Here is a 22,621-nt window from a genome sequence, read left to right on the forward strand (position 1 = left end):
TATTTATATTTAGTTGAATAAGAGAAATAATATTAAAAACTAACTGTAAGGTCTATGGAAGAATTCACTTAAGCCTCTGATAACATATTAAAATGCTTGCCTTCCAATTACTCGTTACTTCTTTTTGTCAGTAATATTTCCAAAGATAATAATAAGGAAGTTTTCTCAGCTCTGGAAATTGCTTAATTATATCTTATGACATGACTATATTCTAAGTCAGGCAAAAACGCTAACATGATTTAAAAAAAACAGGTAATAGGAAATGTTTTATGGCTGCTATTAAAGAAATCACCTTTGCTTAACACAAACACACAGACGCAATATGCTTAGGAATATGCATGGAAAGAAATAAATTATACCTGGTTGGTTTACGACAAATACTTTTTTTTCAGGTACTAAAAAATATAAATTCCATCATTTACTTCTATTCCAATTGTTATTAAAAAACATCAAAATAAAAAAGTAATTATAAGCTAAATACATTTTAATTTTATAACGCTATAGCCTCGAGATTTTCCTATGCCAAGTGTTGACGTTTGTGCATAGACCTATAAAAATTAGAACATTTTTTATCTGACAAAAATAATAAGAGAATAACATTTTATTTGTTAACTAATATTTCAAAGTTTACCTGAACAATCAAGTCTCCCACAGGAACATCGTGTATTATATAGGTTGTGGTACTCTGAATATAAAACAGGCTTTTGTAAATAATTAAAAAGTTTGTTACAGTAAAAGAGATTTCTGTTCTGCTGAACATATTGTCACAGGATGTTTCACCTATAACTTTTATTTACTTAATAACACTGTACATGCTGTAGAATAAACCTCTTTATAAGAAAAAAAACATTGAGAAAAAAAATACATTAATTCAGTAAAGCACCAATATGATGCAATAATGGAGCTTCAATCCTCATCATTATTATTCATCCTACCCCCAGTTTAGATAATACACAATAAGTATTAGAGCACATACCCCTAATTGCAGGCCAATTTTATATTAGCAGTGTCACATTTTTTAATACTCAGAAAAAAGGAAACCCCAATAAGGGCAAATTACCTAAGCCTGAGTTAGTGTTAAGTCTAATATGTTCAGTGGTGAGGAGTCACTCACAAATGCATATCGTTTTGTCATGAGTGTAGCATAAATAGGCATAGACAGTGGATAATTTTAAAAAAATTAAAACTTACCGGAGAAATGTTGGTTTTATTGAATTCTTTCCTTATGAGAAAATTTTTGTTAAAATAAACACCAGTTCCCCATCTAACTACATAATGTTGAATAGGAGATAATGTGACAGGCTTTTTCCATGCAACAGCTACATTAAACACTGCACTGCTGCATTTTAAACATGAATCATCACCACATTGTGTTTGTATAAGGGCAGTGCACTTTTCTTGAGATTTTGTAAGTTGGACTTCACTGTTGGATATTGGTTGATCAGTGGGTTCTAAGTACAATGAATAATTATTGTTTTTGTTTGATGATATGTATTTTTTCTCTTTATTATAAGTATATAGTACTCACTTGCAGTTGTAGTTGTAGTTGTCTGCATCAGATGGCAACCATATTTCTTGATCATGTGGCACCCTGTAGAAAGCAAAATTTAAACGAAATCTAATTGACTTTGGGCAGAAAAATTAAAGGTATGATGCACATATCACTTAAAATGTATGGAGAGAAAAACTGTAGGATGCACAACAACAAAATACCGTTATAATAACATGAAAATAATGCAAATCTTTGATGAAATGACATGACGCTCTGAAATATTGTTATTTTGTCTAAAATTACTGGTAATCATATCAACATTTTCCTTCTCATAATGTTAGAACTAAGAAAGTACAGTGGCTGATAAAGGAAAATATGTCCACATAATGTAGCAGATAGTCAGGAATAATCGCACAAGCAATTAAATGTTGTTGGTATCAAAGGTACATTACTTATCAAATAAGAAACATTAAAAAATCAATACCCTTTCTACAAATAAAATATATATTATATGATATAATACAATATTATATAATACAATATATATTATATGATTTTCTAAAGTAGAAAAAGGTTAATCTCTTATAATAATACGAAGCTTTTGTCTTTCTGTCTGTGACTTTTGCAAAGTCGATTATATTTTTTTTACAATTTTCCTAAACAAAGTCTATAAAACATTGCCTATAAAATTGTTTTGCAAAACTTTGGTGCTAAAATAATAGTAACATCAAAAAAAGTATATTAAGATTAGTGAAGCCATTGCAGTTTTAAGTTTAAGGCTAAATAACTTTGTAATAACTGACGTCATCGCCTGCGTGGGTAACTAAGGACTACCGACCAATTTCCTAAAGCGGGGTTAACCCACCAGTTTTGGAAAAGATAGGGTAATGATGTCATTAAAATCCCTTTAAATCCCCAATCTCTGTAACTGTTTGTTAAAAGTACATGATCCTATACATTCTCTTGATCAGCTTTTCAAGCTCAATACAATGGAGGCATTGCTGACGTCAAAAAAATTTTGATCTCTGTAACATTGTTCCAGAATGAAAATTGTAATAACTAGTCAATAGTTGATTCAATAAGGAACAATTAAGAACAATCTATTTAGGTGTTTCAGGGGATGAAATTTAGTCACTTTTCATCATTTTTAGTTGGATAGAAATAGTTCAATCAAATATTTTACTAACCTTCGTATTCAACACGCCCTATCGCAGTATCTCCAGTTATACATGAACCAATTATTGTTTTGATCTAAAATACACATTATGAGAAAAAGATATTTACATAAAAGAATTTATCTTCACGTTTTGCAAAAATTAAAATATTCGTAGACAAATTACCTCAACTACAAGTGTACAACCCTGCAATGAATCCTGACTAGTGGTGTCAAATGATACTTGCAATGGTAAAGTATCCTTTAAAAAAGAAAAAATAATGTAAGAAATTTATTCTAACACATTAGTTAAGAACTCCGTAAAACACCATGTCTATTTTCTACAAGCTTATTTGAGAGCAAAGTAATAAGGTCAATCACTATTTTTTTGATAAAATTGATGACACCAGAATAGCAATTGTACACTTTTAGTACATATTAAAAAACATGGGACATTCCACATAGATGACTTCAACAGATAAAAAAAGAAAGAAAAAAAATCAGAATCTCCTTTTCCTGATTCTTTCGTTTTGAACATAAAATATTTAAAATACATATAATTCGAATTAATTAAAGTTACTGTTTGACCTACAAAACATGTCAAAAGCTTTATTTTTAGCTCCAGAAAAGTACTGAAATCAGCAATGTGAATTCTTAAAAGACAATAACAGCTTCTCTAAGTCCTGTCCAAACTACAAATCTGTTAGCTGTATTATAAAAATATTATAAAAATATGAGAATAGAAATAATATGACATATATCAATCAAAATGACATATGCAAAACAACAATTTACATTTTAGGACTTTTTAAGTACAATTTATACATTTGAGACACAAACTATAAGCAATATGGGTGTTTTAGGTAACAAAATGCATATCACTTTTTCCCAAAATATTTAAGATAAATAGTTGGGGTACTTAAGGACAAATAAGAAAAATTTAAGTTATTTTAAGTTTTTAAAATTGGTACCAACCCTGTAAAATATTTTAAGCACTCAAAGCCCAGTGTTTATTAGAAGTAACCATTGCGATTGAAAAGCATGTCTAATAAGACACTGATTACTTGTACATAATGTATAGACCCTTTCTTTGTACAAATCGTTTATAAAATATTCAAAAGGGGTTAAAAAAGGAGCTGTTGATTTTCAAATGCAATTCACCAACGTTATTATGTTAGAGAAGAGTAATGAATGTAAATAATGTAATTAAAAGTGAAGAGACCAAATTACACCTTAGAAATAGGTGGAAATAACTGCCACTTTCTGGCATTTCCCAAATTATTCTTCAAACACACCATTCTATACATTATTTCCATCAGCATTTTCAAGATCTAATAGAAGCTATTGTTAAAAAAAATTCTCAGATTGACGAGTTGTTGCTGACATCATTAAAAAGTTTGCAATCCATTATATGCTACCTACTTGTAAAATTATACACAAAGAGATAATGCGCAACGAGGATGTGCTGTAGAATTTTACATTGATCTTTATAGTACTGCGCTGTACAAGATCTAACTTCAGATAGCATATTCGTTTATCTAATATTTTTACTCTGGATATTTCAACAAGTGTTTCATGCAGCAGAAGTTGCTATTTCGATGAATTCTGGGAATTCATCGAAATAGCCTATTGTTAGAAAATACCAATTAACAAAAAACACCACACACTCTTTCTTTGCAAGTTCATTGAAAAAAACAAAACCTAATAAAAAATATTATGCTAGAGCTTGTAAAAATTTTTCTTGTTTATTATACATTCTTAAGGTAGCAGTAACCTTTTTAAAAATCGGACTTTTTTTTTACAAAATTAGTTACGAAAGGTTATTTTCAGACTATATAACCATATTTTTTCTGTTATAACACACTTGTCACGATTTTATAGCTAAAATACTATTATCTTTCAACAAAAATATTCAGCCTCAACAATTCCTCCTTAAAATAAAATTCATAAATAATTATTTAAATTTTTCAGACATGCTTGGTGAACCATGCAGCCATGATATGGTGTGGGAAAATCTTTTTATTCAGAATTTTTTTCTTTTACCAGCGTTCGATGCAGCAAGGGGGATGCTAACAAAGAATCTTTTAAAACAAAACAAAAAGCTATTGTTAAAAAAAATATGAATGAACAAAAAAACTCTGCACATTGTTTTAACAGGGTTAACCCAAGGTTCATTTAAAAACAGAAGCTGGTGAAAAATAACGAGATTGTAAAAAGTTGGACCTTGTAGAAGCCGATTTTGTTATTGTTTATAATACATTTTTGAATAGAAAAATCTCCTGACTCAGCAATTTTGGTTAAGTTAAAACCATTTTATTATGTATTAACCATTTTAAGTTAAAACCATTTTATTATGTATTAAGGCTTATATTTTTGGGAAATAGTAAAAAAAAATGGTATAAATAAAACACTGATAAATAATTCAGCTATTTGGACAGCTGAAAAGGGTAACTGCCACCTTAACTGCAAAATGTTGCTTACTCAGCAACTTAGATAATAGGCAAAAATACTTTGTTACGTGTTAAAATTCCATATTTCCAAGAAATAGTAAAGAAAATTTGTACACATAAAACAGCTGTTTGAATAGTTAAAAAAAGTGTTACTGCCACATTAAATACAGTGCTTTATTGATAAATATTTTGTCATTGGATCACATGTAAAAAAAATTAATTCAACTCACTACATTTTTTTCTCCTTCTTCTGGATAGGGAGTAGCTGAGCACTTTGTTAAATATGCATAAAATTTACCATACTTGTACTGTTTCTTTTCCAAATCTAAATTAAAAATCCTACTCATATAAAATGTGTAAATTATTTCCAGCATATTAATTTACACTGCATGCAATTTTCAACCAAATAAAGTACAACTTGTTTCATTTTGAGGTTTGAACATGATCTAAAATTGTTTACTTCCTACCTGCAGGACGGTTCCAAGTAATGTTCCAACTCAGCTTATTTTTTAGATAGTTCAGTGAACCATGTATAAATTCTGGATAAGGGTCAATGGTAAGATTCTGTACTTTACTTCCAGACACCAGTTCTAGATATAAGAAAGTTATTAATATGTAAACCTCATTAGTCTTTTTTGCATTTTCAGCATACAATAAGCGGTTTAATTACAACATTTAGCGGTATGTAACTTGAATGCAGAATCTTTGTAAATGCGAGTATTCAAATGTATTTACTTTATGAATGTAATACACTGTAACAAACACAACAAAGCAGATGCCATTTCTTGGTAAATATCAGAAAATTCAACAAGAATAAAAATTTAACAGAATGACATCCAAATTCAGTTTTTCTTTGCTCCAAAAAATCCAAATACATTTATACTTGGAAATCAATTTTTAATCTTATACAATCTATAAAATATCACTTAACGTACCACACATGTTAGATTTGCAATTCTTTTTAAAAAAAAAGACCTACCTGTAAAACTACTATTCAAAAAATTCTTTTTATCAAATCCATTGTAATTTATAGGATAAACTTGAAGCTGGTATTTCTTTGGATAAAATTTTTGGTATATGCTGGTCACTGATGAACATATGTGATCCGCTACAATTATCTGCTCATTACTTGCGCTCTGTGGCGGAACAAAAATTAGTTTAAAATTGAATTATATAGTATATATAAGAAGACTAACCATACACCTTGCAGTTATGATATTATATTAGAAAGTAGTACTGCAACTCAAGTTGTGACAACTCGTTAATCAAACTTATAATATAAAAAGACAAGAAAAAGTGAAAAAACCTACCAGACCCAGCACATTTACATAGCGCTTATTGGTTTCAACTACTAGGACAACCAAGTATAAACTTGATAACACCGGTGAGCTTTTTGATGACACAATCTGCCATTTAAAATTTAGTGAAGTCACATTTTTTTTATATAATTTGATACCATTGAAATTTGTACTAGGCAAATTATTAGGATTTCCATTTGTATCATCTAAAAAAAAATCAAAAGTGTCATATATATCAGCTGTCAGTCCCAAGAAAAAATCTAGTTTGGCAAGCGAGGAATGGAAAAGATAACTGGTTTTGTAATAATATATCTCATTTGTTAAAAGTACATCCACTTTGCCTTTTACTGAATTAGCATTACAATACGGATGACAAGAGAACAACAAGCTGTAGGAACATTAATGTAAAAATGTTTGTGTACCCTCCTTTATGCGAGCATAAAACCGACATCCATCCTTGCACTCATCTGATGTCTAAATAAACAAATAAATAAAGCATTTTTCTTATTTGTTCACAATTATAAATGATTTTCATTACTATTATTGTTATGAATTAATATACAGATGTTTCCCAACATAATAGCATTTTATTAGCTGGGTTTAGCAGGGAAAAGTCTTACATGTAAGGTGGAGAAAGAGAGAGAAAAGAAAAATGGGATTGAAGAAAATATGTGTTTCTGTTGTTAGTATGCTACAATCTCTACATCCAATTTTAATGCAGCTAATAGATTATCATACATCCTTCTTCTGACAATGCTAATATTTTATGTACATCAAAAAAAACGGAAACAAAACTTACACATTTGGATTCACAACTTCTTAACTCGAATGGTAGCGGTAAATTGCATACTTTCAAGCACTAGGAAAAAAATGATGACATTAGCATTTGCGAAAGAAAGTAATTTCCTAGTGAGGACGACATTTTTTATACCAAATAACTTTCTATTCAAATGTGATTACATATTGCATTATTCTTTGGTCTGGATTTATCATGAAAGACAAAATTTGTCAGACATAGTGTAGAAAATGTGCAGTCATCTTGATGTAATGAAGAACAATTAATTTTTGTCAGGTAAAATTGTGTCAATAAAATAACTAAATATTAAAATTCATAGTTGGAAATTGAAAATTGTGATTTGGAATTCAGAAGTACTTTTCTGGTTATAAAACATAAAAACACATAAGTACTAGTTATAATAACAGTTTAAAAGGCCAATTTTATTTCTTTGAATAAAAGATGGTGCAGCTAAGCAGTATAATTTTTTAAAAAGATGTGTTAATAAAGGCATACAATGCTTATATACCATAAACTATTGTAAAATAATGTACAAAGATCAAGGTTCACTGCTAAAATCCTCCCCTACCTTTTCTTGACTTTTCTTAATTTTTTTGGGATTGGAACAGAATTAAAATGCTCAAGGTGTGCAACTCATCATATAGGATAATTTTTTATTATATTATCATTTTTTTAACTAGACAGCATGAGAAATATAGAACAAAGAGGAGTAAAACAAAACCTTTTTGCTAGTCCAGAGTAAGTGTACATACAACTGCTTCCGTCACAAGTACAGAAAAGAAATTTGACGCACATATAACATGCTAATCAAGGACAATAATTTCACACCCATTTTTATAAAATCGTAAACTAGTTAACAATTGAAGCCATTCAGTGGTTGCAGACGATGCTACCATCTTAAAATTTTATAAAGGAAGCTTTCTGCAATATCAGCAGTTTAACAGGCAGAAAACTAAAAATCGCTGTGAAGTATTCGCTTTTACTCAAATAATTAATGAAGTTTATTTAGTTAACAGTTGTAATTCACTCATAATTTGAATAAGGTAAATTTTAAATCATTAACAACCATTTTTTATTGAAAAGTTAATTTTTAATTTTTAATTTTAACAAGATCAAAAAAATGCTTTATGAATATTCTTTGATTAAGCACATAAACTACGTTTGTATGAAAGAAGTTGTTCAAAATGCAGCAATTCCATTTTTTCTTTGGTTTATTGTTGCTGGGAGCAAACATGTCAAATGTTATTGGACAAACAATTTGTTATAGCCCATGTAAGCATAAAACTTTTTTTATCAGACATATTTTGCTCATTATTAGTTATTTTTGTTCTTCAATTCCATGTGCCAACTAGATGATCTTTGATTTAGCATAACCTCACTGACCACAATAATTTTATTTCTTAATGATAATTGTAAACATTTCCTTTGTTGTGATTGTATTTATTCTTTTTTAGTGGGAGGAAAGATGTATCCAAAGCAGTTAACAGAAAAATATGGTGATTGGCAAGCACTTTGTCAAGTAAATGGAGAACTGTTATGGCATAATGTTCTATATAAATAAAAAATAAATGACAATTAAATTTAATTTCTTGTAAATATAATCATATAGATCACCAATTAACATAATTAAACAAATATATAATCGTTTTCTTAAGCAATTATTTTAATTTATTCAATGATTACGCATGGTGCTTTAGGGTATTAAATATTTAACACTTTATCGATTCAGTCCAGGGTAATAATTTCCTGACTATAAGTATTTTATAGAAATTTAAGGAGCAGTTTTCAGTAATCACCAATACCTTACCTCATCAAGTCTTATAGGCATGACGTAAAACAAAAAACAGCTTAAATAAAGCAGGAATTGGCAAAATCACCCCTCGCCCCTTGTACCGAATAGGTTCAATAAAGTATGAGCATATATTCACATACATTTTACATAAAACACATCCTTACTTACGTTTTGACATTGTGTACTACTGCAATCAGCATCAAAGTTTGAAGTGATGTTCTTTGTGGCTGAATCATACTAAACACAACAAGAATTAAAGTGAGTGGTACTGACTGATGTTATAGTAATAATTGTGTCCAACATTTTCTGCTTTGTATTACAAATTTTAAACAATAATTGTCTTTAAGACTTAGTTGGTCACAAAAATACAAGTTAGTGTTTTAAAAATATCCAGGAAAATCACTCAAAAAAAATTAAATTAAATAACAATATAATTCCAAAATAGATTTGAGCTACATATGTTGCTGGTTTGGACAGTGATTTTAAAAAACAAAAGATCCTGTGAAAAAGACTTTTTTAATTTAGTCATATTTAATCCACCAGAGAACAAATCTCTTTAGGTGTTTGACACAAATGTATTTGTGGTCTTTGAACACAAAAGAAAACAGTTGGCCAGCATTTTGTGATCATTTATTATCATGGCAACAATTAGACCTCTTGGATGACTTTGCACTTCAACATAACAGCATAATGATGCAAAAGATCACTAATAAAATAGGAATTTCACAATGTTTTAAGTATACTAAGCAATTTAATTGCTGAGATTAAACCAAGAAGCACACTATTATCTTTAGAAAACTGCTTTCCAAAAATAGTGTTATTATATATATGAATTTGCATAATGGGAAACCTTTCAATAACAATACTGTAAACTGATTGGTTATTCTGTTGGCTTTCTTTGGCCTGAAAATTCATCTTCAGGTGACAATAAGCACCTATCTAATGTGCACGATAATGACTTTGGGTCACATTTTAGGTAAAGAAGTGGGTGTTTATTAACCCACAAATTTTTAGGAAAGCGAAAATGATATGACAATAAAAGTTGAAAGAGGTGCCAAACATGATAGAAAAATAAATTTGATGTCAAATTTGTTGATGTAGGCACATTCTGTAACACTGTCATTTTAGTCCTTTTTAGGCTTTTTTATGAGATTAATTTCTTTTTGCTTTTTTGCTGTGTTAAGAATAATTGTCTTTTAAATGCAGAATGCTAGGATGAAATTATTGTGATAGAATGCAATATACCCCAGTTTTCGGATCAAAAGTTGATAAGAAAAAAGATTTTAAAAGAAAGCTGTGATGATTAATACTGTCTCTCTATTAATTTTTTTTTTAATATACATCAGAAGTATTGTTCACAAAATTGTTTTTAGATGACAAAGGGAATATAAGATTAAAAGAATGTTTAACTTTTATTGATTTTAAGTATAAATCAGGTATCATGATATTTTCAATTAATATATTATTTAATTGTTTCATTATGGAAAGCACATGTTTTAATTGAGAAAAATATACTTTCAATGCCTCAATTTTACCATAATGGTTTTAACATGAGAATTCAAGATTAAACAATCTGTATGTTTTTTTGCATTAAACAAGTTTTTTTACAACTCTAAAAAAAGGATTAAAAAAAGAATTTAAGTTTCTTTTCCCTTTTACTTATCACATTTAATTAAGCCAACATTGTGACATTGAGAAGTATTAAAAAAAAGGAAACCCTCTATAAAAGCACTGTGGTGGAACTGTATATACTGCTAAATAAAAACCCACACTGTGTTGTTTGTGTAGTTCCAAAGTCTTCTAGTTGGCTCATACTAAAACCATCAGATTGCTTTTGATCAGTTTTAATAAAATATTTTGGTAAATAACCCTCTATGGGATAGAATTATGGAATCATGACTTAAGAAACAATTTTCGCTTTTCTTTTTGATGGGGTTATAATGAATCTTGTTAGTCCTCCCAATCAACTCTGCTTCAAGTTTCTACAAAATACTCTGTTATGTCACTGATGAGGCTTATATTGTGAACAGGTTACACTAATTTTGAGGGTCTTTACATGGCAAATTTGCAAAATTAATTCTCTAATTAATGTGAATAGATTTATATATATATATAAGATTTTGCCATAAAATAAAACATTAAATAGTAAAATAAAAAAGTAGTGGTATGTTTCAGGAAGCCGACATTTCAATTCCCACGTTTTGTAAGGCAAGATAGTGTTTCAAACATTTGTATTTCTTGGGTTTGTATTTGTTCAAAAAATGGAGAGTAATGCACAAGAGTAGAAAATGGGCTTGAAAGGTTAAAATCTGACTTCCTGTTATTATAATATTTGAAAAAAAGGTAGCCACATAAGTTGGATAGGTTAATAGCTGGCAAAATACATCAATTTTGTATGAACTTTCTAATTTTAAGAGCATACACGTTATATCTGTACAATGTATATCCTTAAGATGATTCATCATAGACTACATAAGCAATTTTAATTAAATTTTTAAAAAAAACATATATATAAAATCAAATGCATGTGAAATCCTTTGCAATCAAAGATGGGTATTGATCAGAAATGTGAAAATTAGGCAAATCATTATATCCCAGGGGAATTAACTGAGGACATGCTGAATATCATATCATCAGGAAATGGTAAACTTGACATGTGCAATGTTTTTGAGAGAAACAAATATAGAATTTTCAGATTATGTTGTATATATAGGAACTGGTTAAAAAGATAACCCAAAAATTAAATGTTTACAAGAAGGTCGACATTGTTTACATTTAAAATTTACACAACTTGCCATTAAAAAGTATATAACTATATATAAAAGAAAGACTATAATGATTTATATGTAGATAGAGAATATTTTCAATTATAATGAAAAGGTCAATATTGCTGAAATAAAAAGAACAGAAAAAGCTTACATATTTTTGAGCTCCAAAATGGTGTAAACTATATCTGTCCATATATTCATAGTAATATATGAGAAGGTTTATCATGTTATATATTGGTGTCTTCAATTGACATTAAAAATGGGCTACCCTCATCATAGGACAGTTTGAATAAATGCAAGATATTTTGACATGCTTTGAAGGACGGGCTTTACCTTTTTAGGTCCCAAATAAGTGTCTCCATCTAGCTTTTTTCATCCCTGATCTTATTGGAACCCCTTGTATTAATTTTCTGGTTTTTCAGAGAAAATAATATTTTCGTTACAAGATTCAGAGCTTTACAGATGATCCTAATCAGGCCAGGCTTATTAGGAAGAAAGACTTCTGATAGGGTGTAATCGTGTTTAATTTCAATACACAACAGTGGCTCGTTAGAGATAGTTGAGAACTTCTGTTACTTAGGTGATATATTGGGCAGTGAAGGGGGTGTTGGAAGAAGTGTTACTTGCAGGATATGTTCTGGTTGGAAAAAGTTCAGAGAGTTACTTCCTTTGTTGACTAGCAGAATCTTGTCAATTGAGTTAAAAGGTAGGTTGTATCAGGCCTGTGTAAGAAGTGTTATGTTGTACGGTAGTGTGACATGGGCCGTGAAGCAGGAAGATCTTGACCGTTTAGATAGGAATGATATGAGAATGGTTAGGTGGATGTGTAACGCCAGTCTGAGAGACAGAAAGAGTTCAGATGAGCTAAGAAGCAGGCTAAGTATCCATAGAATTAAAGATAAGAAGATTGAATTGGCTGGGGCACTTGGAAAGAATGGAGGGGGATAATTGGGTAAGAAAGTGTAGAGACTTGATAGTTCCTGGGGCAAAGCCCAGAGGGCGACCAAGGAAGACTTGGCAGGATGTTATAAGGACAAACTTGATACAGAGGAAGGTGAGTTTAGATCTAACACAGTCTAGGTCGGAGGGTCATTAATATATCCCGTCCAACCCATGCTAGCATGGAAAACGAACGATAAGCAGAGAATGATAATGATGATGACATCTTGAAGCCTGTTTTAAATTTTAATGCTAAGAATATAAAAAGGTTAGTAAAGAGTAAGGCTGGACATTTTGATACCTTTACTTCAAATATATATCCGTGTGTAACAGAAAAATTAAAAATACATACTATACTGCTTATTTTTTTTATATTATATATAGCTATATATTATGAAAACAAACCCAAATTAAACTTTAATGTTTTAGAGAAGATGCTGAAAAAAGAAGTTGAACATTTTGCTTGTAAGAAAACAACAGAAAATCATCTTACCTGCATACAGTATGAATACAACTGTCCCCACTTGAACCATTCCGTATTGATACCCTCATTTTTAACAACTTGATATGAATCGGTAAAATTATTGGCACAAACTTTTAAAAATCCATTACTTCCTTTAACCATATACACAATTGATAACATAAACAGCAAAGCTTTTATAGTCATCTTTGAAGTCTTTTACCATTTATACATTTAGTTTGTTTGTTGTAACTTTTTGTTTGCTATATTATAGTATCTTCAGTTCAGAGTTGGTCAGAGTTACTTTATTTAAATTATTTCAACCATATCTTACTTTCCCCTAGAGTGATAATAAAAACAGTGAAGTGTTGTGACGTAAAAACCGTTGGTATAGATTAGTAGTTAGCTAATTATGATAATAGCTTGACAAACATTAAGTCATTAAAATATTCAAAACGCCTCTCATACCACATCCCTTTTTAAATACGCGTTTCAATTGAGATTTTGAAAGAAAAAATAGTATATAATTTCATCAGTTTGTATTTGCACATCCAATCTCTCTTCTTCTTTCCTCTTTCTGATACTTAATTAAAGTATTTTGGTAATATAATGCAACATCACAGCTTTCGTAAATAAATATAACTTGGCAATATCCCATTAACAGTCAAAAATAGCATATTCTTGTTTTAGCTTGCATTTAACATTCCAAAAAAATTTCAATCTCCAACCACGTGCAAGAATGTGTTGTTGGAGGGGCCATATTTCTCAGAAGAAAGATTGGTTGCTTTTATTTTTGTCACGTGACTCTTAATTGTTGGTCCTAACAACAAGCGAGGAGGAGGTGGCAATCAAAAGAGTAAAATTATTCTTGTGTTTGTAGGAATGATATAGCAATTAATCGTCCCACGTATAAATATAATGCGCCCACATTTGCAAACTGGCAGTTAAAATATAGTAGATAAACTTTTCAGAAAAATAAAATAGTACTAATATATGAGCATTTAAAGGAGATTTTAAAAGTTATCACCTCTAACCCACATCCCCAGGGATTTTTGCCTTTTTGATGCAGATAAAAACCCTAGGGACGAGGGTGAGTAGTTCTAGGTTGCGGAAATACATTAAGAAAATCCGATAAAGTTGGTAGATTATTTTTCAAGCGACAAGGAAACAGTATTGCTTTTTTATGTTTTTTAAAAAAAATTGAAATCTGATTGGTTGATAAACTTTTCCGTTCCGATTCGTTTCGGATCTAAGCCAGACAAAAACAGAAAAAATCATAAAAACCAAATATTACTTGGGATAGTCAATCTTGTTCCCCCCGTTTTACTGTTGTGAGCGAAAATTCAGCTTTAGATTGGGCGAAGGGGACGTCTTGTCCCAGCTACTCATATATATATATATATATATATATATATATATATATTATAATATATTTTGTATGCATGTATTAATACCGTCTTAACAATGCAATTAAGAATAAGGTTGCTAAATTTTTTAATATGTATTTTAAAAAGATATGATCTTCTTTGTAGTTATGGATGTTCTAAGGACATGTCAGATTAATGTTCCGTCGCACATTTTAATACAGGACATCCTAAATAAGTCCTCATATTGTCCTAACTATGTACAGTTTAGAACGTCCTACCGACAATGAAGTACGACGTTAAAAGTACGTCGAACTGCAGACGTCTCACAGTTGCTACCGTTAAACGTTATTCTTCGGACGCTGAAAAAAAGGCGTCCTAAAGATTTCCTGTTGCTGTACGACGTGCAAGGACATACATGAAAGGAGGGCCATGAGTGGTCTTAAAAATGATAACCTAAAGACCAGTTCCTAAAGACGACCTCTGCACGTCCTTTTATTTTATTTATTCTGTGGACGTTCGATTTTTGGCTCGCGCATCAAGAAATTAGAAAAAAGGAAGTACGTCGTCTTGTTGGACTACTGATCCCACTGGAAGTTTCCTACACTTCACTGCAACAGTTGATTACACTTTATTTCAACATAAAAATAATTACCAGAACTGATTATGACAGTAAGTTTATGACAAAAGCACATAATTCGATAAACCTTGGGAGGTTTAACCCACACCCATTACTGTGTGTTAACAAATTATACTTTAAACTAAAAACTAAAAAAACTAAAAAACTAAAAACATATCAGTAAATCTAAAAACAATCACTTATGCTCCAAGAGAGCTAAAGTAATATTGTATCAAACCAGGAAAAATCCTTTGTACCTTTTTGTCAACCTCGTCCCTAGATATAAGAGTCCTGGAGTTGAGGTTCCCTATTGTAAATTTAGGACTATCCATATAGTAGCTATAACGTGGGGAAGGTTTTTGAATAAACTATAATAAGAAATGTATGGTACGAAGACTGTTTTTTCATGCATAAAAATACAAACACTAGCAAAGAGTTCTGGGGACTATCTATCTATTAAAATAACTTGTACACGAAATGCAGAATTAATTACAAAAAATTGATAATGGCACAATGCAGTAAAGTAACCTGAAAACAACCTTGCCATTTTGTTCGTAGTTATAAAAACGTTGAGTGAGCTGTGGAAATCCACTATTAAAGCGAAACATTTGCTTGGTTATTGAAACAAAACGAAACAACCCAACCTCGTTCCCAGGGCATTTTTCAGGGGCTACAAGACTCTGGGGATGAAACAACCGTAACCAAATCGATTATTAGGGATAACCAAATATAATAAAAACGATAACCACTCCTCCAATGTATTTAATGAAACCAAATCGAAATAACAAAGTGATTTCGTTTCTTTTCGAAATATTGTGATTTTTTTGTTTCTCAAGGAAAAAACTGTTGTGGTTTCGAATTTATCGAGAAAACTGATAATATTTTTGATTTTCTAATAAAAATCCAACATTTCTAACGATTTTGGAAGGCACAGCTACAGAAAGAAGTCTGCTCCGTTGCACTCTCATTTTAGATATCCATCTATGGTGATCATGATTAGATGGCGAACAACAGAAATTTTGAGTATTCACGCAGAAAATAAAAACTTAAAATCTCTCCTTTTGCAATCTCTCTAATGTAATGTACATCATACCTTTGCAAATTTCATATACAGCTAAAAAAACAAACAACAACAACAGCCACAACAAGATAAAAAAACGGTCCAGACAAGTTTAATGCTCGGCGGCCAGTAACAAGTAAGTAAAAAGTCAAAACAATGTTCTTGTGATTGCCACTCTCACATAAAATCTTCTAGCAGTGTTTCTTCTGTAAAGCGACATAATTTATAAAAATAATTTTCCGTGTTGTCAAAACTTATTGTTTTCTGTTACATTAGTAATTTATTTATTCAGGACAACCACGCTATTTTCTCCAAAGGTCAAAAGTTCATCCACCATTTTCTTGTCCTACGGAAATGCAACCTCGGTCTTGTGGCCCCTTCTTGACCGTTACTTTATCAACAAGGCAATGTTCCGCAGATAAAGTGTGATGATTTGATGCTGACCAAACACGTCCCCAGCACTTTTTGTCTCTTTTTTTACTGAACGGCGGGACGAAAAAAAAGAGACAAAAGGCGCTGGGGACGAGTTTAGGTGCTGACTTGATTTAATCCAAGTAAGCCAGCCCTTCAAAACAAGAAAATTTTTCAATTACATATGTCGAGTTTTGAAAGTTGGTTTACTTCACCAAGCCGGATGAATCAGCCAAGATGTGTGGTCTAGACTTATAAAATTATAACTGATCGAGTTAAATCGGTAGATGGGCATGCATGAAAGTTTATAAAACCCCTCACATGTAACACAAACCTTGTGAGTATATTGTAGTACATTAGTGACGTAGCTTCTATCTGCTTGGTGAAGCTTTGTCTCAAGTCTACTCCCTACATGTAATTGCGATTTCTCTCCCGTTTTGTAAGTGACTTATAAGCTAGTCAAGCCGCTTCATTTAATCCCCCTCCCCTTCCCCCTCTCCCATAACTAGTCATTTATAATCTAAAATATTCATAAATTAAATAGTAAATGCCACTTTTACTTGTTGAAAAAACTAAAATATATATAAAATCTTACCACAAGATGAAAACAACAGCAGTGTTCATTTGGTGACACATCTGTTACTCATAAAAAAAACACGCTTACTCCTGGGCCACTTTAATCATTTCTAAAATCACTTGTCTACACAAACTTTTCCATTACGATATATACGACTAATCTTTTGTTGGACATTCTGAAACCTTCTTTGTTACTCGCTATCTTTACTGTTAATTTAAAACACAACGTTACTCAACATTTTTATTCCAAACAAATTAAAGAAAACTAATATATATATATATAAATTATAGATTCATTTTCAGTACTTTGTAAACAAACCACGAAATCATAAAATAGTTGGTTAAAATGTAAACACACGTAAACGAACTTCAAGATTTAAAGTTATGAAAAAATAAATACGCGGAAATAAGCTGGAGCAAAGACTCATATTTAATTCTTTCTTTTCTTAATTTTTAGCAATTTGACATAGAACTCAAGCTTCCCTTATTTTGTAAGAAAAATTATTGACAGAAGATGCTCGGTTGTCTCTTGTCTGGACAGGCTAAGTGATTTACAACAACAAAGAAACAGTAATTAGCTATATCTATTATTAGAAAGAAGTTCGATTCAAAAAAAATTAGCCAGACTCTGCTTAGGCACGAGTTTAGTTCTTGTTCAGTTTCCAAACAAATAATAGTGATATAATGAACAACAAGTGGTCAACTGCATAATGTGTAACTGATTTTTTTTCCTGTTTAAAAATGTATAACTTGTGATGTGTACATAAGATCTGTAGAGTAGATGTTTATATTACGCAAAGTACATACTTCAACATTGACGATATCTTCTAAGAATCAAATTATATGATTGCGTGCTGTTGGTACAAAAATTCAAATAAACAGCCAGACAGTTACAACTTTTTTTATAACTTTTTTAAAGTAAAGTGTTTTGACCTCTTCAGACAAGCCTATTCAAGCAAAGTTTGACGGGTCATTAATTTTGTTAAACAAAACTTTAGTTGACAGGTAGGCTCTTATGAAAATCTCTGTTAAAAGAGGTACTTGAAATTAAACTGAAAGATGCTCATAGATGCATACAACCAACGCCTTACTTCCTTGTTAGTAGCCTCCTTTAAATAGCGATAACGCCCTATTTACAATAGAACGCCCTACTTACAAAGAAGTAAGGTAAAAACCTGCCAATTTTAATAACGCCCTCTACAATAAAACAAACGCCCTTCGTAGTAAATAGAAAGGTGCGTGCATAACAACGTCTGTACATAACATTATTAATTTCTCAATCAAAGATTTTTATATAAACAAACATTTTTATGGTGTTATTTTCCATAGTAATCAGATCTTGCGCGCAGTATGTAAAATTTGTTTAATAAAAAAACAGTGGTATAAACAAACCTTTCTTCCTACTAGCTCATGTCATATATTAAATTAACTTCCTCGTGTGATGCAGAGACTAAAAGACTTAAAGAAAGGCTTGTGTTCCACCGTTCTGTGAATAATTTTTAAATTCACAGCTTAGTATGCTAGCCTGTAACAAAAACAACCTCAAGTAATTCTGACCATGATGAGTCGATTGCTTGTTTGTGGCCGCCTGTTGTGTGAGCATCAGAAAGAAGCGACTTAATAGTTTTCAAGACAAGATGTTTGATTGTGAGTCATTTTCTGCAAATAATATGATTATGTCATTTTTATAATTAAAAAATTAAAAGTTTTTTTAAAAAATACTTACCCTTTTTTTACCTGCACATTACTGGAAGGTACGGTAGCCCGCAACTGCCAAAAAGAACCACAAAGCAAATGTTGCGGTAAATGTCAAGACAAAAAAAAGTTACGACTTTTATTACGATAAATGTCGTGGCAAAAGCAGAAGTCACAGTCAAAGATACATTCATGATTTAAACTATGTTGCTCAAACGCGTGTGTTTGATCAACATGTCTGAAGTCACAGATGAAGTGGATTTATTTGATGTAGAGAAGCATTTTGATACAGTAATTAAATACTGCTATAACAATGAGTTACTGTGCTTTCTTCTAAATGTTTTTTACAGGGACTAGGATCATGATAGAAAGGTGAATTCTGTCTTATAGTATTGATTTATTATTTAATGACTTTCTGGAAAAGCATCATAGAATTGTAACGAACTCTAGGATTACGACTTTACAACTTGTAGAGAAAGCGAAAGCGTGGAATTGAGGAGATGCAAATCCGTTTAGTGCAAGAAAAAATAAAAGAAATAATAAATGATCTTGACACTGCTGTAATTTATCGAAGTATTTGGCATTCTTTATAGCGGAGAGAGAATGAGAGTACACATGTTAATTGTGTAACGTACAAGCTTTCCTCCTACGTGAAACACATTTTAAAAAATCTTGATCCTGTCGATTCATCAAATCGAAAAGGACACAGACTTTGAAGAAAGATGTATGAGAATCACGAGCCCAATTTTTCGTGGCACATTGACGACTATAGTAAACTTAAGCCTCGGGGTTTCACAATTCACGGGACCTTAGATGAATTTAACTGCAGGGTAACTTTTACTCGATCAGCCACACAATATCACTTGACTATTATTCGAATTTGCTTGTCTGTACCACGTTCGTCGGCAGAAATACTTGTTGCAATACAAAACGTCCGTGTTTATACCATCCTGACGAGAGATAAACAAGCTCTAATTTACCTGCCCGTCACATAACCCGGTTCGCGGTCCATAGAGATGGCTCCAAATGGGCTAACAATACTACATTTATAATGCATCGGAGTGGGGACTCGAACCTGGATCCTTATGATTACAAGCCGAATGCGCTACTACTACACCCTCTCTGCATTGAGAATCCATATTATAATTCCCGTATACATCTGTTTTCCGCGCAAAATTAACCGCAAGTAGCTGGACGCACGCCATAGGGTATAAAAAGGACGGGTGAACCTGTGGATTTTCCCAAGGCCACTGACAAATTTTTCTGAAACATAAACACAGCTGTCTACATTATATTCCAAAAAAAACTAATATAAAATTATAAAAATTTAAAATTTAATAAAATTCATTACAATATAAACAAAGTACCATATTTTGTTTCCAAAAAAAAAATTAAAGAAGCAAAGAGGAATTTGCATGCGCCATATAAACTAGAAATATAATCTCGGTAATGTTAATCCAAATCGAAAATTTAATAAATTTTACTTTTTTTATGAAATCCAAACAAACGTCATTGTAAACTTTTAAATTCCTCAATCAATGAAAAACAGTAAAAAGAGCGGAAAACGAAATGCAAGCTTTAAGCAATAGTGCATAGTCATCATCACTGTCAATGACCTCTCAAAAAAAATTGCTTTCTAAGTCCCTGACTAAACAAACTACCGAAAGCTACCACTCAGAGCATCTCTATTTCTACCTCCATGCTCAGAGCCACCTAGTACCAGCAAAAGCCATCTTAAATCACACAGACCTATCCAAAACTACATTAAATAGCCTAGTCTACAGAACTAACTACAACAAAACTACAAATTCACACAAACCAAAGTAAACAATGCGTTCAAGTTAAGCGCTGCTACCCTGCTAATCTACATCCAGGCTAAGATCTAAAAAAAAAATTAACTACGTTTGTATTGCCTTATCTACACGGAAAATGAGATAGAAGTGAAGGCAAAGACTTTTAGAGTTCACTGAAGATTTATTCATATACGTAGATGCAAACTTGTCCCCAGGACTTTTCAGGTTTTTATACATTGGGACAGAACATGTAACAAAAAACTAAAAAGTTTTGGATCCAAGGGTGGTAGCTAAAAATGTGATTAGCTACGAAATGCAGTAGGTGACTCACTGAGAAATGGTTAGATGTTTAAGGTCGTTACTGAGTTAAATCTTTATAAAAAATATGTAATTCGTTATGGTAGTGGTACACAAGAAATTTAAAAGTGTAAGTTGACAGCCCTAAAGAGAAAAAAAGAGCCCAGGGGACTAGCTCGATAGGAAACATACATACATACCGCTAACATTTCATATAGCTTTTCATTACTTCTTGTTGGCTTGTTTGGAAACGTTAAATAAGAAATTCCGCTTTAGAAATCTTTCTATTTAATCTTGTATCCAGGGCTCTTTAACGACTATGATATAAGGACGGGGGCACATCTACTATTTTGTTCTCAGTGTATTGGATTATAACAAAGTATTATTACTTTCGTTTATATATCGAAAGTTTAATTTTATGGTACGGATTACCTCCTAGTAAGCCTCCCTCTTTAATTAAATACTTGTAAATTAATACTGGATAAGCATCTCTCTCTTTCAAACGCCCCCCACTAATAACGCCTCTCTCCCAAAAAAGAAAGATTTTTTACCAATCTCGTTCACAGGGCAATTTTTTGCTTAATTAATATCTGAGACGGCGCGAAGAAATCATTTCTTTAAACAGTATACCAATACTTTTACAAAACGTCCTTTTATTTTAAATACGCCCCCTCAAATAACCGCCACTTACTACTACTAACAACGCCTCTCAAAAAGTAGAAAAAGTTTTCTTCATACTTTTAAACAGGTCTTTTTATTTAAACGCATCAGTTTTCTTATTTTACTTTATTGGTGTTCCAACCTTCCCCAGGGATTGTTAGGTTTAATTAGACGGAATCTGAACAAATATGAACCTCGTCCCTAGGACTATTTGCTTCTCAACGGCGCTGCGCTTTCTGATAGTGCTGGGGTTGAGGTTGAACAAATATAAAAAGACCTAACAAGGCCTGGGGATGCAGTTACTAATGTTACTAATTAATTTAATTTGTCGCAAAGCAGAATCGACGGTTTTTTCTCCGCCAAAAAAAAAATTACATACAAGTATTTCAAAATTACAAATAAAAGTTCTATACACACAAAGTATAAGCAAAATTCTTACATTGGGATATATATTTGTATCAAGTACGTAGAATAGAGATGGCAGGAGTAAGTAGAAGACTGTGCAATCTTATCGTGTCACACCTCACATAGCCATCATTAAAAAAGCGTCAAATAAGAATTAACAAATATGTTAGTGTTGTTTTAGAAGAAGACTCGTTCGTTATTACTTCGTAACGGCTGATTTCTCAGTGCAATTTTAAATTGTTTTGTAGATGAAATGCTTTTTATCTCATCGTTTAGAAGCATGCTCCAAAGTCAGTTTAATATTAATTTTGTTATATTAGATATGATTTTTGGCCGAAGAAAATTGCTACCTGAAAACCTAGTTGGATATTTATGTTGAACTTTCTTAAACAGTGTGATGAATATATTTGGTGCTACTAAATTTTTAATCTTCTACACGAAAATAAGGACATTAGCTGACAAACATTAAGAATACCCTTCTTTCAACAGTTTGTTAGAATGGGAACATTTTTTTTTGTCGTAGTATAATCCTACTGGCATGTTTTTTCTGAATGTGCAGTTTTTTTAATCTTGTTATATTAGTGCTATCTCAT

At 31.3% G+C, this 22,621-nt stretch overlaps 1 protein-coding gene and 1 long non-coding RNA gene across 2 annotated transcripts in view; one reads left to right on the forward strand and one right to left on the reverse strand.

Moving 5' to 3' along the window:
- Positions 1-13,882, reverse strand: part of LOC130657558 (uncharacterized) — a 36,998-nt gene extending 23,116 nt beyond the window's left edge. The window contains exons 1-15 of the mRNA XM_057460544.1: positions 13,182-13,882; positions 9,150-9,218; positions 7,193-7,252; positions 6,816-6,867; positions 6,406-6,599; positions 6,075-6,231; positions 5,563-5,685; positions 5,326-5,420; positions 2,833-2,907; positions 2,680-2,743; positions 1,529-1,591; positions 1,192-1,451; positions 632-685; positions 482-548; positions 360-395 (exon numbers count right to left, since the gene is read on the reverse strand). Coding sequence (XP_057316527.1) covers positions 360-395; positions 482-548; positions 632-685; positions 1,192-1,451; positions 1,529-1,591; positions 2,680-2,743; positions 2,833-2,907; positions 5,326-5,420; positions 5,563-5,685; positions 6,075-6,231; positions 6,406-6,599; positions 6,816-6,867; positions 7,193-7,252; positions 9,150-9,218; positions 13,182-13,355 — 1,543 coding nt within the window. The 5' untranslated portion in view covers positions 13,356-13,882. The remainder of the gene's footprint in view (positions 1-359; positions 396-481; positions 549-631; positions 686-1,191; positions 1,452-1,528; positions 1,592-2,679; positions 2,744-2,832; positions 2,908-5,325; positions 5,421-5,562; positions 5,686-6,074; positions 6,232-6,405; positions 6,600-6,815; positions 6,868-7,192; positions 7,253-9,149; positions 9,219-13,181) is intronic.
- On the forward strand, positions 7,911-8,843 carry LOC130657572 (uncharacterized). The gene is made up of 2 exons (XR_008985167.1): positions 7,911-8,461; positions 8,644-8,843. It is a non-coding gene; the product is annotated as an uncharacterized LOC130657572 (long non-coding RNA).
- Positions 13,883-22,621: the final 8,739 nt, after the last annotated feature.

Source organism: Hydractinia symbiolongicarpus, chromosome 9, assembly GCF_029227915.1.
Source record: "Hydractinia symbiolongicarpus strain clone_291-10 chromosome 9, HSymV2.1, whole genome shotgun sequence".
Classification (NCBI taxonomy): Eukaryota; Metazoa; Cnidaria; class Hydrozoa; order Anthoathecata; family Hydractiniidae; genus Hydractinia; species Hydractinia symbiolongicarpus.